This window comes from Rhinichthys klamathensis, unplaced genomic scaffold (assembly GCF_029890125.1).
Source record: "Rhinichthys klamathensis goyatoka isolate OS25496 unplaced genomic scaffold, OSU_Roscu_1.1 h1tg000295l_1, whole genome shotgun sequence".
Lineage (NCBI taxonomy): Eukaryota > Metazoa > Chordata > Actinopteri > Cypriniformes > Leuciscidae > Rhinichthys > Rhinichthys klamathensis.
Window position 1 is genome coordinate 102,744 of NW_026606814.1, and position 20,272 is coordinate 123,015.

The following is a 20,272-nucleotide window of genomic DNA, read 5'->3' on the forward strand; positions in this document are numbered from 1 at the left end:
AAATCAAGATATTTCTCATTTTAATTAACCTCCAAACAGTTCGTTTTTTTTATCTTTTAATTTTTCTTTAAAGAATGAGGATGCTCATGGTATTTGAAAACCTGTATATATAAGGTAGCCTAATTTTTGTGTGATTTCTAGAACTGGAAAGTCATGTAAATGAATACAATTCCATGGATCTTTTTATAATGAATATAACATTTTCTAGTTATGCCATGCTCACCATTTTTATTGTGTAGAAATTGAGAGTAAAAATCCATGTCCTTAATCTTTATCCAGTAAATCACAAACAAATGGGAAAGTCATGGGGCCTTTGAATATTGTAAACAATGGAGGGCCAAGAGTCAAAAAGGTTGAGAACCACTGTTCTAAAAAACAAACATGAAAATAATACACTAATAATACACTGTTACCCTCTAGCCTCCTTTTAACAGACCTTTAAGTGGTAATCTAGATGTTTTGCAGAATCATTTTTGGATTTTGCTACTTTTTTTGTGTGTAAATTTGGAAGATGATTACCGGTATTGACCCAATTTTTTCCTCTAATTTCCAGATGGGCAAACCATCACATACCACCCCAGTTCTTTTACTATTGGAAGACTGGCTATCGAGTGTTTTATTGTACCCACCCACACACATGCATTCATTTCTGTTCCGACCAACAATTAGTTTCACTGTGAGAGCAGATCCTGTTTTATTCCCCCCATGTACTTGGTGGACACATAAAAAGTGAAAGAACAGCCCGTTAGTCTGACAGGCACTATTAAAGGGCTATATATACTAGCAGACCTCTGGCTTCAGTGTCAACCTAGAGGCTCCAATTTCCCAACTCCTGCACCCACCCATACTCCCCCAGCTGATCAAGCCACGTGCTCTTATTCTACAGACCCAATACAGATTCCCCAAATTAAAAGGGCCAATTATAAGCATACTGTAGTAGGACATGTCGAGACGGTTGCTCCAGGAACACACTCGCCACCTGTCATTTCTGCGGTTTGCGGATATCTAGATTGTTTTTCACAGGATGGAGGCTTTAGTTAGACTGGATGAGAGACATGCAGATTACTGAGGCTCAGACCTTTCCTCACTTCCCAAATGTACTGACACTGTATTCACAAACACTCGGGAGGAACGGGACGGCAGACGCAGGGAAACAGCAGCTCCACCCAAACCCTCGGAGACACCCAAGAGCGATCAACATCGAGAGAACGTCGAGGGTGGGCATGGTTGACATACCAGGATAATATTTCTCATCCACTTCAACATGATGTGCTTAGATGAGCCATGCACTAATTTTAGAATGAGCGAGAGGCAAAAGAGAAGGAGTGAGATTAAGAAACAAGCGAGGGAAGGAGTGCAGGAGACTGTCTTAGGTGAAAGAGATTTAATCCTCAAGCAAAACTAGTGAACGAGAAAGAGCGTGACGAATAGAGAGTGGCACAGACAACCAAGTGAAGAACAGATATAAGAAAGAAGGAGATGAAGAAAGTTCAGTGAAGGACAGCATCTTCAGTATAAGGACAAGGTGCTCTCATTTCGACTGGAGTACAATATAAATACATTATTTACATAACAGTGTGGCTCAACAACGGGTCTGTATCATCCACATCAATACATTTCATTCATCATTTTTATACACACACATCGGTTTCATGTACAGTATTAAGCATCATTTTACATTTATATAATGTAAATTAAATCTATGCATTGAAATCTATGATATCTAATCTGCTGATTACTTTGTTAATTGAAAACCCAGCCGAAAAGACCAGTATAAAGTGATCCCAAAAAGTATTTGGACATTTAAATGCATAAATACTGAATTTATAGCAAAATATCAAACCAAGCAGCATTTATTTGAAAGGGATTGTTCACCCAAAAATGAAAATCTGTCATTAATTACTTGCCCTCATGTCGTTCCAACACTGTAAGGCTTTCGGTCATCTTCAGAACACAAATGAATACCTTTTTGATCAAATCTAAGAGCTTTCTGTCCCTCCATAGACCGCTACGCAACCACCACTTTGACGCTTCAAAAAGTTCATTAAGAGATCGTAAAACTAATCCATATGAATTGAGCGGTTTAGTTTTCAGAAGAGACACGATCGCTTTACGTGATGAGATGATTTAAATTAGGCTTTTATTCACAACATATAAACATTCATCAACTCACACATCAGTTATGATAAACGGAAGCTCAAGCATGTTCACTTGACCTGTGAGAACCAATGAGGTTCATTCTCGTGTGTAACGCAGGTTCGGTTGAGCTTCTTTTTATGTTCGCTGATCAATGTTTATATGTAAATAAAAGTCTAAATTGAATCTGTTCATCATATAAAGTGATCGAGTCTCTTCAGAAAATTTGGACTAATCCGTTTTATAGACTTTTTGAAGCGTCAAAGTGGTAGTTGTGTAGGTGTCTATGGAGGGAGGGACAGAAAGCTCTCAGATTTCATCAAAAAGATCTACATTTGTGTCCAGAAGATGAACGAAAGTCTTATGGGTTAGGAACAACATGAGGGTGAGTAATTAATGGCAGAATATTAATTTTTGGTGAACTAACCCTGTAAAGAAAGATGTCACAAAAAGTTGCTAGGTTTATAAATCAATAGAAGCTAAAAATTACTTTCACATTTTTAAACGTGTCCAAAAGTGTTACTTTTTGGGATCTCTGTAGCTGGTCACCAGCATATATTGCGCTGATGTCCCCATTAGGCTTTTTAACTAGCTTAACTAGCAAGACTTTGTTGGTCACCAGCTTCACCATAAAGATAATTCTGGTCAACGAAGCTCACCTGCCAAGTTTTGCTAAACAGCATGGCTATGATGGTTCACAAGCCACAACTAACTAGCATACACCAACTTGGAAAGCTGGTATTTTCAGTGTTTAAGCATCAATCCCTGTTAACGTCCATTCACACCAAGGACGATATCTATGACGACTTTAACTACAAACTTTAAATAATCATTCTAAAGGCCCATTCACAAAAAAAGGCAATATAACTGTAAAGTTTTAATTAATGTTTTAATTCCATGAAAATAGAGAAGTCCCGTAGCTATAACGATTACGACACAGGAACGATATAGTTGGGATCACTTTCAGAGATGATAAACGATAAAAACATTGACAGGCAATCAGAATCCACCCAACTTTAAAGTCGGCATGAAACGGAAGTTTTGATAATCTTTTCTTCCCTATTGTGAGTGAAACGGCTTCTTGAATAAGAAAAATGTAGAGCGGGATTTGATTTCTTCCTTCAGGAATTGATTGGGCTGTAGGAAGTTGGGCGTTGCTAACTAAATAGAGACAGATTTTTGATCAATTCATTTTTCAATTGCTTGAGCTCTTTGAAGACTTAATTAAAAGCTACAGTCGAAAAACTGCAGCACGCTGTTCATAATAAACAGAATGTTATCATGCGTTGGTGTGGACGCTAATATAGTTATCGTTCTTGGTGAATGGGCCCTAATTCTATGAGAATAGGGAAGTGCACACCACAGCTACATGGATAACGAAACAGAGGAAGGATATGAATTGTCTATCCTTTAGCATAGATAGGATGGCATTTTTAAAAAAAGAAACAGTTTTACACTTTCAACCTGCAGAAACCATCAGTCAGAAGTCAGTTTTACATAGCAAGTAAATAAATCAGGTTTCTTATACAAATTAGCAATGCAGATAAATGAACAATGCATAATAGCATGGCTAGTTGTGTAAATGAAGCCTTTAAAGATAGTAAACAGATCTGTTGGTCACTGATTTTATGTACAGAGCCATCATAGAAATATCAGTTCAAATTCAGTATATGTGTATTAAGGTCTATACTCTTATTCATAAGCAATTCTAATGTAACCTGGCCCTAGCCAGATGAATTTCGCTCCGCCTAGCTTCACTCACATCCATCTGGAACCTCTTCCATTGAGAGTGATTTCTCCAACCAACTTTATGGTTTAGCCAATCAGGACGCAGGGCGGGAGTTTCATAGATGTGACGTAGTGGAGAAGCGACCGTGAGACTGTTTTGATTCAGACAACAATGGCGGCTCGCATCGAGGAAACAAGCGTTAACATTGATGCTGTTAACATTGATTTCATCCGTGTTGTCCAATCTACCTAATATTGTTTCATTAAAAGAACATCAGAGAACGGCTCTTAAGGCTTTTGTTGGTGGAAATGATGTTAATAGATCAGTGCCTTCTCCCGACCGGATTCTTCAGCGTCACGGGTTGGCTTCGGTGTGAGTGGTTGAAATAGCACGTCGATAAAGATGACAGACAAGTGCCTTATCCAATCATATGCAAGGATTTTTGATAAGGCCCAGCCTTCTGAAACGCCATTTCAATGGATCGGTTCCAGATGGATGTGAGTGAAGCTAGGCGGAGCGAAATTCATCTGGCAAGGGCCAGGTTAATTCTAATGCAGGTTATTGCAAAACATTATGAACATTAGCTTTTGAGAGTCCTTTACAACATCAGTTAATCTCCCCAAGCAGCATAAGAGTATAAAAGATCTTCTGCTACTTAACTCACTGGCAGTCCTTCGGACAGCTAGGTATCACTACTGCTCTGCTGACGAAAGCATTTCTCCAGGGGGTTGTTGGGGAGGGAAAGCAACAGGAACATAAGCCCTCCAAAAATGAGAATGGCCCCAGCCGAGCCAACACACGCCACTGACCAGGACAGCTCGTGATGGAGAGGGATACTGTGATCGCTTGCCAATAAAGCCAGCACAGACTGGTGGAAAACAATGATGGACAACAGGACCAGGATACCTGGGGAAAGTGGAGAGATGAAAGGTCATTTCATTAAAGGAACAGTTCACCTTTTTCGAATCAACATGAAACATTTAGGAGCAAAATTATATTTGTAGGTGATAAATTAGCCAAAAGCGCTTCCTACTTTAGCTTGTAACAGCTTGTGTGCTGTGATGAAGGGACATTTTAATATATAGACTATAACAAGTTATATAAATGAGGGTGTTTTCTATATTATTGCATTTCATGTAAATTAGTTCCAATTTTTTATCCTGTTCCTGTAGGCAACTACATTTTAACTTATTGTTGCCATTTTTTATGAATTTTCTATTTTAGTTTCAGTCTGGAGCTGCATGTGTAACCCCTCACCCAGGTCCTACTCGCCCCGCTCTGTTCAGGCCTCGAACCCGGGTCTCCGGCGTGTGAGTCAGGCGCTTTAACAAGGAGGCTAAAGACTGCAGCCCCTAGCATCACTTGCTAGAGCGTCTCTTGAGATCAGGGGGGTGAGGTTTTACTCCGTTACACATGGGACTATGAAAGTTCCCATATATTTCAAGCTAAATTAAAGAACGAACTGGTGTGAGATTATGTCAATACAATCAGGTAACAGTTTCTGGAAAACACCTTCAAACTATCTTTGATCCATGGTGATTACGTAATGGGTAGAAATCATTTCTTCTGTTTAGTCCGCTGAAGAGCTGCTTTATAGTAGAAATTGAAGTTTAACTGAAGCAATTCCAATTGAAAGAGGCACTGTTTTTTTTATGTTTACGCAAAGCTGCTTGCTCAAAGTGCTATAAATAAACGTGACATGATTTGACTGGAGTGCCGAATTGCAGAGCTGGTGCAAACATATCCATGTCGCTATGATCAGATGCTTGCTTAAAGGGATAGTTCGGCCAAAAATGATATTTAACACATGCATTACTCACCCTCAAGCCGTTCGAGATGCATATGTCAATCTTGTTTCAGACGAACACATTTTCAGTTATTTTAGAAAATGTCTTAGACCCTTCAGTGGATATAATGTGAAGCAATGGGGTCCACCTCCTTCAAGTCCCAAAATGTGCATACATCCTTCACAGAAGTAATCCATCCGGCTCCAGGGGGATAAACGAAGGCCTTCTGAGGGTAATCCGTGCGGTTTTGTCGTAAAAATATACATATTTAAAACTTTATAAATGAAAATATCTGACTTCCGGCAACGATCGACGCGCGTTCACGGGTGATGGAAGTCGGCGTACGAGGTATGACGTAGCGTAGGAACCGGCGTGACGTAGAACGAATGCGCCTGCGCAGCCAGAGTGCAGAGCAAAACAAAACTACACTCAGTTCACCCGTGAACGCGCTTCGTTGGTTGCCGGAAGTCAGATATTTTCATTTATAAAGTTTTAAATATGTATATTTTTACGACAAAACCGCACGGATTACCCTCAGAAGGCCTTCGTTTATCCCCCTGGAGCCGGATGGATTACTTTTGTGAAGGATGTATGCACATTTTGGGACTTGAAGGAGGTGGACCCCATTGCTTCACATTATATCCACTGAAGGGTCTAAGACATTTTCTAAAATAACTGAAAATGTGTTCGTCTGAAACAAGATTGACATATGCATCTCGAACGGCTTGAGGGTGAGTAATGCATGTGTTAAATATCATTTTTGGCCGAACTATCCCTTTAACTGCTGTTTTCTCACCACTGTTTTTTTTTGTTGTGTGTTTATTTTGTCATCGAGAGGAACACATGGATCACATATTTACATATTCATCTAAATGATGCTCTCAGCATTGTGGACGGCATGTTCGAAAGATATTTAAAACTTGTTTTTACCCCTAAGTGAAAACATATTTGAATATATTGTAATTATTGTTATAGTACTTTATAGATATTGTTTTTTTTCTTTCAGTATGTTGCAATGTATGCTTGTATTTGTATATTTTATTTTAATTGATTGTATATTTTTTGTTGTTCGAAATAAAAATAAATAAAGAATTAAAGAAAATAATCATAGAATATCAGTGGTTACACCTGACTAGTGAGGTGACCCTGAAATAAGGCCAGCTGTATTTCTTGAGATGCCTGAAATTGGGATGGTTGAGGTTTGAGCTCAGAATCTCAGCAATGGGGCATAGTGCACTAGACCGTTGCCAATCCTAGTCTAGTCTAGAACATTGACTCACAGGATGCCTTAATAAAATGTAGCCTCCTCCATAACTAGCTACTTCAGTTTTACTGCAAATTAATGGTGCTGGTGTGTTTTAAAGGTCCCCTGACATGAAATTTTATAACATTAATATGAGTTCCCCTAGCCTGTATATGGTCCCCCAGTGGCTAGAAATTTCAATCGGTGTAAACCGAGCTTTGGCTATCTTTCTCTGCCTTTGAGAAAATGAAAGCTCAGACAGGCTGATCTTGAATCTCCTCCGTATGACGTCATACGGAGGAAAGGTAACCTCCCCTTTCTCTGCTTTGCCCGCCCAGAGAATTTGGCTCGCCCATGAGAAAATGAGCTAGGAAGTACGAACGCGCGAGCGCGATTTGAGTTTTTCCTCGAGAGATATCATGGCTTGCAAACGAGCGAAGCATGGCAGTTGATCAGTGTTCGGATGTACAAATGAACACAAAAGTATTTTTTAGATCCTTTATCCGAGCCTCTGAAGTTAGCCTCTGGGTTAATTTTATTTTCTCTGGAAATGCGCCGACACAACTTTCCAAAGTTTTGTATGGTCCAAACATTTCACCGACGACTGTTTCCTCAACTTGGGCCAATACAGAGCTGGCCTCGATGAACGTCTGAAAATAAATCCATCGAGCTACCAAGCAACAATTTCTGATGTGTAGCCTAATTGTTCAAGTTCAGACAGGTAATCTTTCTCTCAAAATCGTTCAATACTGTTTATGCATCAGTAAGTCAAGCCAGTGACTAAAATATCAACTTTACATCGTTTCTTTTAGTAGGATGAAAATAATCTTATTTAAATTGTGAACAAATTATATACAGAAAGCGATCAAAGAACAATCTTTCCACACAGCGCGAGTTTATCTGGACAACTCGTTTTGAAATCAATGACGCACGTTACACTGCACAACGAAGCTCTTACTGTATGTACATCATCGTGTTTGCATTGGTGAAAGCATTAGAGAGAGTGCAGACACTGCGTTGCAATGATAAGATCTTTATTCTCGCGATCAACAGACTGTCATCTGCTTGCTCAATGCTCATCACGGCAACATTTTATGTGATGGGAATAGATCTAAAAACTTTAAAAACTTCTCACGATTCGTTAATCTCGATAGCTGTTATAGTAAAAACGTATAATAGCTGTAGTAAAAGTATTCGAGACAGTTTCACATGTAATATGTAGCTATTTCATTTGCAAGCATGTCAGCCAATCACAGTAGTGGGCGGTTCCACTGAATCCCACAGCAGACACGCCCCTTCAAACAGAGCGTTCAAATCAGAGGCTAAAATCAGGCTAGGAAAAATGCCTTTTATTTCTAAATTATGACTATTTTTGATCTAAAAAACATACTAACATTATAAGGGCAACCCAGGAAACATTATAAAATAATAAAACAACCCCATGTCAGGGGACCTTTAAAGTCATTGGATGCAGTTATATGAGGTGTTTGAAAAGTACCTGAGGAAACGAAGCAGATGGTTGCAGGCTTGAGGAAGAAGGGCACACTCTTACTGAGAGACATAGTGATACACAGAGAGCCCATGACCATCAGAAACAAACTGAACAAAGCCAATATTGCACCTGTTATATGCAAACCTAAGAGAGAAACAAAGTAAGCAGTGAGTTATACTTGTTACAAAAGTTATACTTGATAATAAAAGTCTCCATCATTTTATAATATAGGCAAAAGTATGTGGACAACCAAACCCAGGGGCATTTCATTTCAAAACCCTTGGCCTTAATGGCCCTCCCTAGCAGCTTGCACTCTTCTGGGAAGGCTTTTCACTGGATGCTGGAACATGGCTGAAGGGATTTGCTCCCATTCAGACAGAAGAGCATTAGTGAGGTAAGGGACTGATTTTGGCCAATGGGATCTGGCACATGTTCGGCATTCCAATTCATCCCAAAGGTGTTCAATGAGGTTCAATCTGAGCTTTAAGCAGGCTGGATTCAGTAAATCGCTAGCATCATGCTCTACCAGTTAAAATAACAGAACACTATCATAAAACTTGTGCTATATTCCAAGCCATCTGAAGTCATACAAAAGCTTCAATTGAGCAATAGACCAAAATTTAAGCCATAATTCACTGGAAATCTTGATTGTAGGTCACCGGCATGCTTGAAGAGAAGTAGCAATATCTAAATCATGGACGGATTGCTCTTCTGAGTCAGATCTTTTAGTCATGAATCAAACTGATCAGGATCAGATCAGAAGTTTAACAGTAAACTAACAGTCCACTGGTGGAAGTGAAAAATAACTTACATTTCAGTCTGTTTCTCACACAAATTGATCATATTAATTCAGAGGACAGGAAATATAGCTTGTGTCTTATAGTGATTTTGCATCTTTTTGTGTGTAATTACATTGCAAAAGTGACCACTACATTCTTCAAAATGTGTCCTTTTGTGTTCCATAGAAAAAAGGTTATACAGGTTTGGAACAACATGGCGGTGAATAAATTATGACAGAAGTTGCATTTTTTTTGGTGAACTATACCTTTAATTGGCCTAGCCAAACCTGTGTCCGGATACGTTTGGGTATACAGTGCATTTTATCGGGGCATTCAGTAATTATGTAAACTGAAATAAGAATTGAACAAGAAAGGAGCTCAAGAATGATACATTCTTCTGCATGTACACAGTATGGGAGGTGGAGAGCTGGAGAGACATGGAGCAGGGGGAGGAGACAGAAACACATGACTGATTTTCAATGAGAGAAACAGCGTGGAAGGGGAGAGAATGAATAGATGAGAGAGCAAAAAGGGAAATGACACATAGAAGGCAGAGAGAAAAGAGGGCAGAGGATACAGTAAGAACTTACTTTTTTGTGTCGTTTTCTTAAATATGACAGCATTCTCTCCAGAAGTGTATAATTTAAAGAATGTGCAGTTCGATTCTGAGGGCGAAAAATGAGACAGTGAGGAAGAAGAATGAGGCAGAGAAGGTGAAGAATAAAATCAGTCAGAGAAACAGAAGAAGGCACTTGAGCTGTCTGCTGTAAGCCCTGTGAGGGTCATTGTGTATTAATGTGTCGAGGACACAGAGCAGCCCTCTCACATATGGCACTGAAAGAACAAGAGACAGAGAGAGCGAGGCAGATGGAGAGGGAGGGAATGAGAGTGAGGCAGATGGAAAGAGAAGATGAAGGGCAGAACAAGGAAGAGAGAACAGACTCAAGCATGTATACAAAATAAAATCCACATTCACTCTCTCTCGTCCTCTGCAGCTAGTCTGTTGTCTACTTATATTTCCAGATTTTTCTCTCATGTCTTCTATATTTAGACTTGCAACCAGGCAGCAGTCAGACTGCAGTTTTTCCTTGTGCAATATGACTGACCTTTCTGCTATAACTGTGACCCATCTTTTTTTCAGAACTTACCCTCATTGGAAAAATGTGTGCTCACTCCAAATTTTTATTTATTCAAATTACAGCCCTGGATACAGCCCTGGATTTTATCAGATTAGATAAAAATCCAATTAATTAGACGGTATAACAAAATAAGGAAAACATCCATATATATATATATACGGATACACTTTAACTAGACATACATAAAGTGTCTTTAGAAGTCAATATATTGTTTTTTTTTATTTTCACATCAGTGAGCATAAACCTATTACTGACCTACGGTCCACGGCAATCTATTTTTTGTCAATTTGTTCGAGGTTGATTCAGGGTCAGTTCACACAGAACACATTTTCGCATTCTCCGTCTATGCAATTTTTTAAGTACACATGAGTCAGACTGATGTTTTTGTCTTGCTGTTATTTCTTGCATATCTCACTATATGCGTAACATTTTAAGACACTTTGTCAAAAAAAGTTGATCTTCAATTTTCTAAATGTTATGAAGATTCATTTTTATGGCCACACTTATTTACGTACGGGTCAGGGCATGATTAAATTTGTGGGTTTTTAAAAATAATTTTGCTTTATACTTAGATAAATAAAATATAATTTAAAGATTTTATATATATATATATATATATAAATATATATACTGTATATATACAAATTAATTTGACAGGCTAATTTAAATAGAGGCACACACACACACACACACACAGTCAAGTAAGGTCACTGCTGAGAGCTGCACAAGATATGATTAGCATAGAGCTGGTAATGTAATATTGAACAGATTTCTTAAAAATGCATCATGGAAGCCATAACCGAGAATGAAAGCAGGTCATCTCTATATAACGTTCAAACATCAAACTACTGAGAATGTTTAGTTATCTCTTATTTAAATGTTCAAAGCAGAAACCAAACTAGTTGCCCTTTTATCTAACTTTGCCAGGAAAAATAGCCCAAAAAAAAGTGCAGTTCTGCATTCTCAGCTAAAGGGGTGTCGTGTTATGATCTGTTATGACAGGTTCAAGTAGAGAGTGGAACTGTTCCTTAACAGATCTGGCAGTCGGACCAATGGCACTGTTACAAGAGACATCATCACAGTTCTCTGAGTCGTACAAACTGAGGCAAATGAAACTCTCTGGCTCTCTGTTTATGTGTGTTGTTATGTGAGAGGTAAGATGAATATCACCAACCAGAACTAGATAAACTAAGCCTCTCTTACGGCATCTTAGAAAGTCAACCGTCATTAATAATATCCCTGTTTTGCTGTACGTGAGCTGAATGCTGCTTTGTGTCTTTAAAAATAATTATGCATGATCTGTTGCTCCAGCTAACCCAGATACATACATATAAGTATGCCGTATAATGTGTTCACATTTCCAACAATACATGATACAAGAACAATACATCATATTATTAAAACTCTAAAACTCTTAGTGTATAAACACACACCAGATTTTGTTTATGCATTTAGTAAGTCTAATAATTTCTTCATACTTCCTTATTGATTAGTATTTTTTTTATCTCATGATGTCAGCCTCCAGTTTCCCAGGAGCAACGCAAACACTGGATTGGTAGGGTGTGTATGGTGGCTATGTTGAGAATGGAATGCTATCATACTGCATTACTGAATTCTACACTCTAATCTGCATACAACTTTTTAAAAATAGTATGTAAAACAGAACACATTATGCAACAAGAAATGTTTTAAACAGCATTATGCTACATTATTGTCTACAATCTCATTATGCTGCATGTTTCATGACGCATGAAACGGAAGTTCCCATTATCTTTTCTTCCCTATTGTGATGTATATCTGAGTAAAATAGCTTCTCGAACAAGTGAAAATGTAGGAACTTGATTTTGATCTGGAATTGATTGGATTTTTGTGGTTTGCTATTGCTGTCATGTCATGTCATGTGAGTGACAGGTCGTCCCGCCTTCACGACAGTAAGTAGGTCGTCAGAGAAGAGATGTTGTTGCAAGTGGGAGGGGAAGTTATATTAATTATTGATTACAAGGGCACATGAATTAAAAAATAAAATAATGATGTGCATGAATAAATCATTTATAATAAACACTGCAATATTCCATTAAAAATCAGAATTGTCCATTTTGATTTTATGGTGACTAATGAAATAGATGTGCGTAATCATCATATCTTGGAAACAAAACAAAAAAAGTTTTGCATTTTAAATACTAATTTTTTTACATTTTACATTATTATCCCAAAAATATTTTTTATAAAGGTATATCTATATATATATATACACTACCGTTCAAAAGTTTGGGGTCGGTACGATTTTAAATACTTTTAAAATAATTCTCTTCTGCTAACCATGGCTGCGCTTATTTGATTAAAAATACAACAAAAATCAGTTATAGTATTAAATATTATTCCAGTGTAAATCAGCTGTTTTCTGTGTGAATATATAGTAAAGTGTAATTTATTCCTGTGATCAAAGCTGAATTTTCAGCATCACCAGTGTCAGTGTCTTCAGTGTCAAATGATCCTTCACAAATCAGTATAATATGAGGATTTGATGCTCAAGAAACATTTATTATTATTATCAATGTTGAAACAGTTGTTGGTCTGTCAGTTGTACAGTTTTTTTGTTTTGTTTTTGGATTCTTTGATGAATAGGAAGTTCAAAAGAACAGCATTTGTTTGAAATAGAATCTTTTGTAACATTATAAATGTCTTTACTGTCCTTGATAAATAAAAGTATTGATTACTTTCCTCCAAAAAATAAAAATAAAATTCTCACTGACCCCAAACTTTTGAACGGTAGTGTATATATATATATATACATAACATATTTAAATAGTGAGTCGATTTAAGAAACAGATGTTAAAATTCACAGCATATATGTTCATATTCAAGCACATTGCATTGTGGGATGCAGTATGCAGCAGGTCATCATACAGAAAATCTGCATACTATATCCTACCATATACTGCATTTTGAGAAGTATGATAGTATGCTGTTCTGAATATAGACAGCTATGTTTACATGGACAGCTTTTTTTTTTCAATCGGAATGAATCGGAACATAGCGTTTACATGAAAACTAAATAAAGCGATGGGGTTGATGTGCGGGTTTATATATCACAAGCTTCCAATCAGATTCGATTTTTTGACATGCGCACACTGCACGGATATAGTTTCCCGCTGTTTGCGCATACTAACCATTCTCCTATATGGCTTCTTTCCTTGATTTTAAAGAGCAGACTAAATATGTATCTATTTCAGGTCGTCGAGCACATGAACCATTGTGCTGTGCTGTTTATATTTATCAAGCAGTAAAAACGCCCCTTCTAGCGCCCAAATCACAGTATCTGTTGATGAGAGTCCGAAGCAAAGTACTGGTGGATGTAGTCTCGCGTTGCCAAACCTTCAGACTGACGGCAGAAGATCTGGGCTCCATCACTGCAACCTAAGAGGACCCTTGACTGACATGTAAAGCAACCAATCACAGGGCATCTTATAAATGAATCATTCAAAAACATTGTGCAAGTTTTCTGCAACAATGGCCCTGCGAACTTCACATACTTGTGAAAATCCAGCGTTTAGTCGATTCTTGTCACGGTTGTGGCTTTAAATGGCTTTCTTCTTCCATAAGTTTTGGCGTCATGATGGCTTTGTTTCCAGGTGGGCCATAAAAGAACGTGACACACCAGTCTCCCGGAAATCCTGTAGAATCTAACCAATCAGATGACGACTTCATGACTTCTGAGGCTGAAACTAGGAGGGATGTTGTCCTGCTCCACTTTTTTCAGAATTTTAGAATGACATGACAGTCATTTATGACACTTCATTCCACAACAACAGCTCGTTCCACGTGTCAAACATCATTACGCCATTTCTACGTCATTGCATATGCGCAGTACTTTCCAGTTTCGGGTTTCAATCTGATTAAGTTTACACACCACCCCATACAATACAAAAGAAATTTTAATTAGATTTGGCCAATTCATTCTGACTGGCATGGTTACATATGACTTTTCTATTCCGAAGACTGTGCTACTAGTTCGATTACAATCGGATTATTAGGGTCCATGTAAACGCAGCTATTGAGTGAGTGAGTGAGTGAGTGAGTGAGTGAGTGAGTGAGTGAGTGAGTGAGTGAGTGAGTGAGTGAGTGAGTGAGTATGTTAGATAAGAGAGAACGAGTGCTCTCACCTCCAGGCAATTCTACAGGTCCACAGCTCTCTCTCTCCGGGTCAATATCTGACACCCATAGTGTGCGAACGCATGATTTCCAAAGGCCATAATGTGCCATCTCACACGTCTGGTTGTTCCTGAAGTGTTTTGGCTCAGATAACTCCACCCAGAACTCTGTGCCCATGCCAAGTACCGCCAGAGTCACGCCTATGAGGGCGATAAAAAATGCCAGCTTGATCTTGCCCTCCTGGCTGTCACTCATTCGAGGGGCCCTCGGCCGTTGACCTGCACGCCCCATCTTATTGCCAGCTCCACCCAACCCTGCCGCACCTCCTCTCCCATCCTCGTCGTGTGCAATGAAATAGTTGGACCACATGGCAATGAGAGAGAAAAACTCCCAGAGGCAAAGTCAAGAAAGGGGAGAACCAGAAATGACTAAAGCAAAAAAAAAAAAACAGGAGACTAGAGAGATTAGTCTGGAGTTTGCTGGACCGATAGATAATGAGAACACAGAGAAGTATATTAATAGAAAGCTAAAAAAAAAAAAAACAGGAAATGATAGAGAATTACAATGTTCTGTGATTTAAAAAGAAACCGGCGTGCCAGAAATTCAAGTGACAGGGGGTCATTTCTGAAGAACGTAGAGTGGGAATTAACTGACGCCTACAAACACGAGAAGGTTTGATAACAAACTAGACAGGAATAATGGGTAGATGAAAAGAACGACTTGATGAGAAACATTGGATTGAGGCCTTATACAGCCGTGAAAAGAAGATGCATTCCTCTTTTTGTTGAACCTGCAAAAAAAAAAAAAAAAAAGTCTTCAAAAGACAGTACATGAAAAGTAGCAGAAAGACTGAAGGATAAAGAGATCTACAATCTAAACAATTTGCCAATGGGTTAGAAAAACTTTATTCAAGATTCTATAGATGCTTACTACATCTAATTAATACTTGTAATTCTAACCTAATTTTAATGCTTTACTAATTTCAGTCTAACTCTATAATAAGGTTGAATTTGTTAGCATTAGAAAATGCATTAGGTATCATGCATTTACAACAGCATTATGAACAGGAATTATGGCAACACTTTTAAAATAAGGTTCCATTTGTTAATGTTAATTAGTAACATGAACTAACAATGAAAAATACTTCTAAAGCATTTACCATAGTTTATGTTCAATTCAATATTTACTAATACATTGTTAAAATAAACTGTTAATATTATTTAATGGACTTGAGCTAACATGAACTAACACTAAACATCTGCATTTGTATTAACTAAAATTAACAAAGATCAATAAATACTATAACAAATGTATTGCTCATTGTTAGTGAATGTTAGTTATTAATTAATCCATTAACTAAAGTTAATAATGGAACCTTATTGTAAAGCGTTACCGCAAAAATAATTGATTTAATAATAATTCAAAAATATTCTATTTATGTTCAGTCATCACACATTAACTAATGTTAACAAACTCGACCTTATTGTAACTTTCTAATTTAGAAGTAAAACTAGCACTTATTAAGAAATTCTAATTAAATGAGTTATTTATAAAACTACTACTATTTATAAAATTATTATTTAAAAAAATATTAATAAGACTTGTTTTGAAAATATCTAATAGCTTTTCTTTTTTTTTTACCCCACTTATATTTTTATTGGAAAACAAGACATTTTGCAGTATACATTCAACAACGCACTTTTCATACTGAACTTTTTTTCTTTGCTGTTAAAATTAGTAGTGGCACAGCGAACATCCCTAATACCTGGAGAACAACATTATACCTTTGTCCTCTGTTCAATAAACAAACAGGCAGCTTGCTTTCAGAGAAAGTTAATATGGGTCACGATTAGGTCACATTGTCTAATAATTAGCTATGCCAGATGCGACTCTAAGATAACAACACATACCCGCATAACCCAGCTCACTTTAGCCCAGCCTGTTTGATCTGTGCCATTTTAAGGCCTCATAAATACCCAAGCATTATGTGTACAGACAACTATCAGATCTGTGGACAGAGTTTCAAGGTGTGCGGCGTTCTGCTATTCTAAAAAAAGATGCGAGAGCGGGAAGAGGAACAGACTGAGGGATGAAACACAAGGTTGATTGAGAATAAAGGCGAAAAGGAGAGCCAGGTGGAGCAGAGTAGGTGTTAATTCATGTGTGACAGGCAAAGCAACAGAGGGTCTAAAGGCGTTAACACGGTCCCCGTACAGGGAGGGAGTATTACAGGACGAGGCTCACTGAAGCCAATCACTCACACGGGAGCAATAAGACCACAACAAGGCAATAAATAAGCATGTGGCCCATAGCCAAAATTATAGCATGATACACTCACAAATACGCCACGGCATATACTTATGAATTAGCTTATTTTATCTTATTTAAAAATATAGTCTTTAACCAAAATTAGCATTTTAGCATCACAGCAAAAATAAATGACTCAGTAATGATAATTTAAAATAAGGTCACTTTACTTATGCAAAATCACTTTATATTTAATACTTGCTTTCAGAGATTATATATTGAACTAACTTTATTTTTCTTAGTCCATAGGCAAATCGCTATTTTTTTTAAGTATAGATTACCGTTCAAAAGTTTGGGGTCAGTAAGTTTTTTTTTTTTTAGGCAATGATAGTTGTACACAAAGTAAAGTAACTCTAAAGATTTTTACATTCTCTGTAAAAAGTGATCAGTTGACTTAACTTCAAAAGTGAGGAAACCCGTTGCCTAAAAATTAAGCATAAACTTCATGCATAATTGAAAAAATTTAATTAGGTGAACTTGACGATTCCACATAACTTAATTTTTTCTGTTACTCATGAAGTTTATTTACTTAATATTTTTAAAGCAACGGGTTTCCTCACTTTTTGAAGTCAACTGATCACTTTACAATGTTGTTACAAAATGTAAAATATCTTTTTCACATAAATTATGCTAACTTTCTATTCGAGAAAAAAAACACTACAACAACAAAAATATTAAGCAGCACAACAATTTTCAACACTAAATAAACAGCCTATTAGAATAATTTCTGAAGGATCATGCGACACTGAAGACTGCACATCAAAATAGAAAACAGTTATTTTAAATTGTAATAATATTTTACAATATTACACTTTTTACTGTTTTGATAAAAAAAAAAGGTTTTAGCTTTGCTGAGTATAAAATAATTCTTTTCAAAAACATAATAAAATATTACATTTAATACAATACGCGTAAAACATAAAAATGCAAATGTGGTGAGAAAAATCAACTTAGTTCCATATATTCAGCTTTAAGTCAATTTATATCAGAAAACAAGCCTGTTATTTCACTGGAAAACAAGCTAAAAATCCAGATTAAGAATTTTGCAGTATGACTACACACACAGATATTAAACTAGTTCTTCATTAAGTTTTTGGGGCCATTTTATGCTTTGTAAGTCACAGTCATTGAGAAATAGCAGACTGTCAAAACACTAAACATGACCTGGAAATGTAACAGGCTATAATTAACCCAGCAAGATCATCTCCACCTTTATCGCAGCTCTTTAAATTACCCCGACTCTGTCAAAACTTTCTTCAAAACAGTTACGCTTCTGTAATATGTATACTATACTTTGCCATATGTTGTTGCCTCAAAAGGAAAAAAGTCTACACTAAGGGGCACACATCTCAGTCAAGAGACCATTTTTTCAGCAAGAATGAAAGAAACCAATCGTAATTTTAAAGTTACAATTTTAAAGGGCTTCAACCCCAAAACTCACACACTATATCCATGATTTAGACTCCAGAAGCCATATATAAACATCTCTTATGACAATAAATTACATCCAGACCAATGGAACTGCCTAAAGGTTTATAGTGTATCAGACAGTTAGACATATGCAAACATAACTAGTCACATATTTAACAGTGATGTGATTATGTGATGCAATAAACTACTGAATTATAAATACTTTTTTAAAATTCAGGTTAATATACAAAATCATTTACACTTGTAGCAGTTCAGAAATAATACATTTATACTTATATCAATACATCCATGCATTTTAGATTCAGATTTTTAGAGAAAAATAAATAAATAAAGTAAGTTCGCAAAGTTATCAAATGTGCAATCACTCTTCCTGAGAGCATAATAAAATACATAATTTAATCAGCTGCACAACACAAAACTACTAAATGTAAGGTTTGTGTCACAGATTTTATTAAACTATGACAGTATACATGTGTGCAGTAAGTGCATTGAAAAGCCATCAAGCTTTAGCAACAGTGAGAGCAATCAAATCCTGACCTGTTCTGTGTGGGTGCAGATCTGATGACTAGATACATGAAACTCAACTGAGAGAGTAGAAGGACGGACGCAAAGAGAGCAAGAGAGAAAAAAAGAGAAAGTGGAGGGTGGAGAAAAGTGGGACTGGGGCTCATGCAATCAAGTTGAAGATATTTTGATTGCATGACAGCTTAAGCATGAATAGATGGTCCAAGCAAGAGTATTTTTCTACGTATGAAAAGATTTTTAATTTTTCAGTGTAGGTCAGTGTGAGTTTTGCATGTGTGCGGGAAACAAAGTCGAGTGTATGTCAGCTGATCCACTGATGTTTGCGTGTGCGCGCGCGCGTATGGGCAAGGGTTCTATTTTGGACAAGCACCTGTTAATGACATTAAGAGCGTGGGAGTTACAGTTGCAAAGACAGAAAAGAGAGAGAGGACTGTTTATGAGGCGAGAGAGAGCAGCTGATAGGGCTGTAAGACATAATATTGGGGTCATTATCGATAGGTAAAAATCAAAAATAATGAAGCCAAAAAGATGGTCACTAATAATTCAACAGAACATGTTTCTATCAATCCATTAGTAGTAGTTTATTCATATAACACCATAGCCATTCCATAAATGGTTTTAGATACAGCCCTGAATAAATCAGTAGAAAGTATTTGTAGTCTTTATGATCTCTCCAAAGTAATGAGCACTATTTCACTGAACTTTAACAACAGAGTATAAAACTATACTTGAGTATCTTATTTATTTGATGCCATTAATGTCACATTCAACATTGTTGCAAACTGCTGATTTGTTTCCATGAGAATGTCATCTAGCTGGCTAACATAAATGGTGTTAACAAATTTGCAAAAACTAACAATTTGTCAGTATGTTTCACACCATATGCCATCATTTTCCAGCAGAAGTGTTTAATTTATTGACATTGCAGGTGATTAATTTCCAGGTGCCATTTTTTTTGTTAAAAGCGTAAAAAGTTTATTTTAAGGTGTCATTGTTACAGTGTAATTATATATTTAAGTACTGAGTAATATTAAGCAACTACATGTAGGCTACTTACTATAGGGTTAGGGTAGCATTAGGTTGAAGGTTAGTTGCATGTAATTATGCATAATTTACTGTTATTACTATAGTAAGTACATGTAACATATGTAACAAGGACACTGTAAAATAAAGTGTTACTGAAAAAACTTTACAGTAAATACATTAAAATGCTTATTTTTTGTGGGAGGGCATATAAGTAATAAACAGAAGTACCGGGCTGACTGAACCATATTTTTCTGTTGAGCTTGTGAACAAATTTTTCCTGGCTCCCTGAAAAGTAACGGTAGGTTTGAAAATATATTTTCCGAAATCTTTCACAACATGCATCAGGTGGTCCATAGTTGTGCCACTGACGACTGAGACTAGGAGATAATGTGTTTTAAACAGTTATGTTATTTGTTTTCTACATAATAAATTTTTTTTATTACCGTATATCACATACCCTTGGTCAAGCAGCTAAAAGCAGTTTATTATAATCTATTAAAATTAACCACCCAATAAATAATCCTCC

The 20,272-nt window shown here is 36.8% G+C and overlaps 1 protein-coding gene across 1 annotated transcript; it reads right to left on the reverse strand.

Moving 5' to 3' along the window:
• Positions 1-4,415: 4,415 nt before the first annotated feature.
• cacng6b (calcium channel, voltage-dependent, gamma subunit 6b) lies at positions 4,416-19,142 on the reverse strand. Its single transcript, XM_056269966.1, has 5 exons — positions 18,733-19,142; positions 14,469-15,247; positions 9,757-9,831; positions 8,394-8,531; positions 4,416-4,771 (listed from the first exon to the last, which is right to left on the reverse strand). Exons 2-5 carry the CDS (start codon positions 14,824-14,826, stop codon positions 4,548-4,550), a joined length of 795 nt encoding a protein of 264 aa, XP_056125941.1. The 5' UTR covers positions 14,827-15,247; positions 18,733-19,142; the 3' UTR covers positions 4,416-4,547.
• Positions 19,143-20,272: the final 1,130 nt, after the last annotated feature.

What these genes read in the sequence shown, in the direction of transcription:
- cacng6b (XM_056269966.1), bottom strand. Translation starts at nt 14,826, where the DNA reads ATGTGGTCCAACTATTTCATTGCACACGACGAGGATGGGAGAGGAGGT. An exon ending in ACCTGTAGAATTGCCTGGAG is followed by an intron (nt 9,832 to 14,468) that starts GTGAGAGCACTC and finishes TTTCGCCCTCAG; the next exon opens with AATCGAACTGCACATTCTTT. An exon ending in TAAGAAAACGACACAAAAAA is followed by an intron (nt 8,532 to 9,756) that starts GTAAGTTCTTAC and finishes TTTCTCTCTTAG; the next exon opens with GTTTGCATATAACAGGTGCA.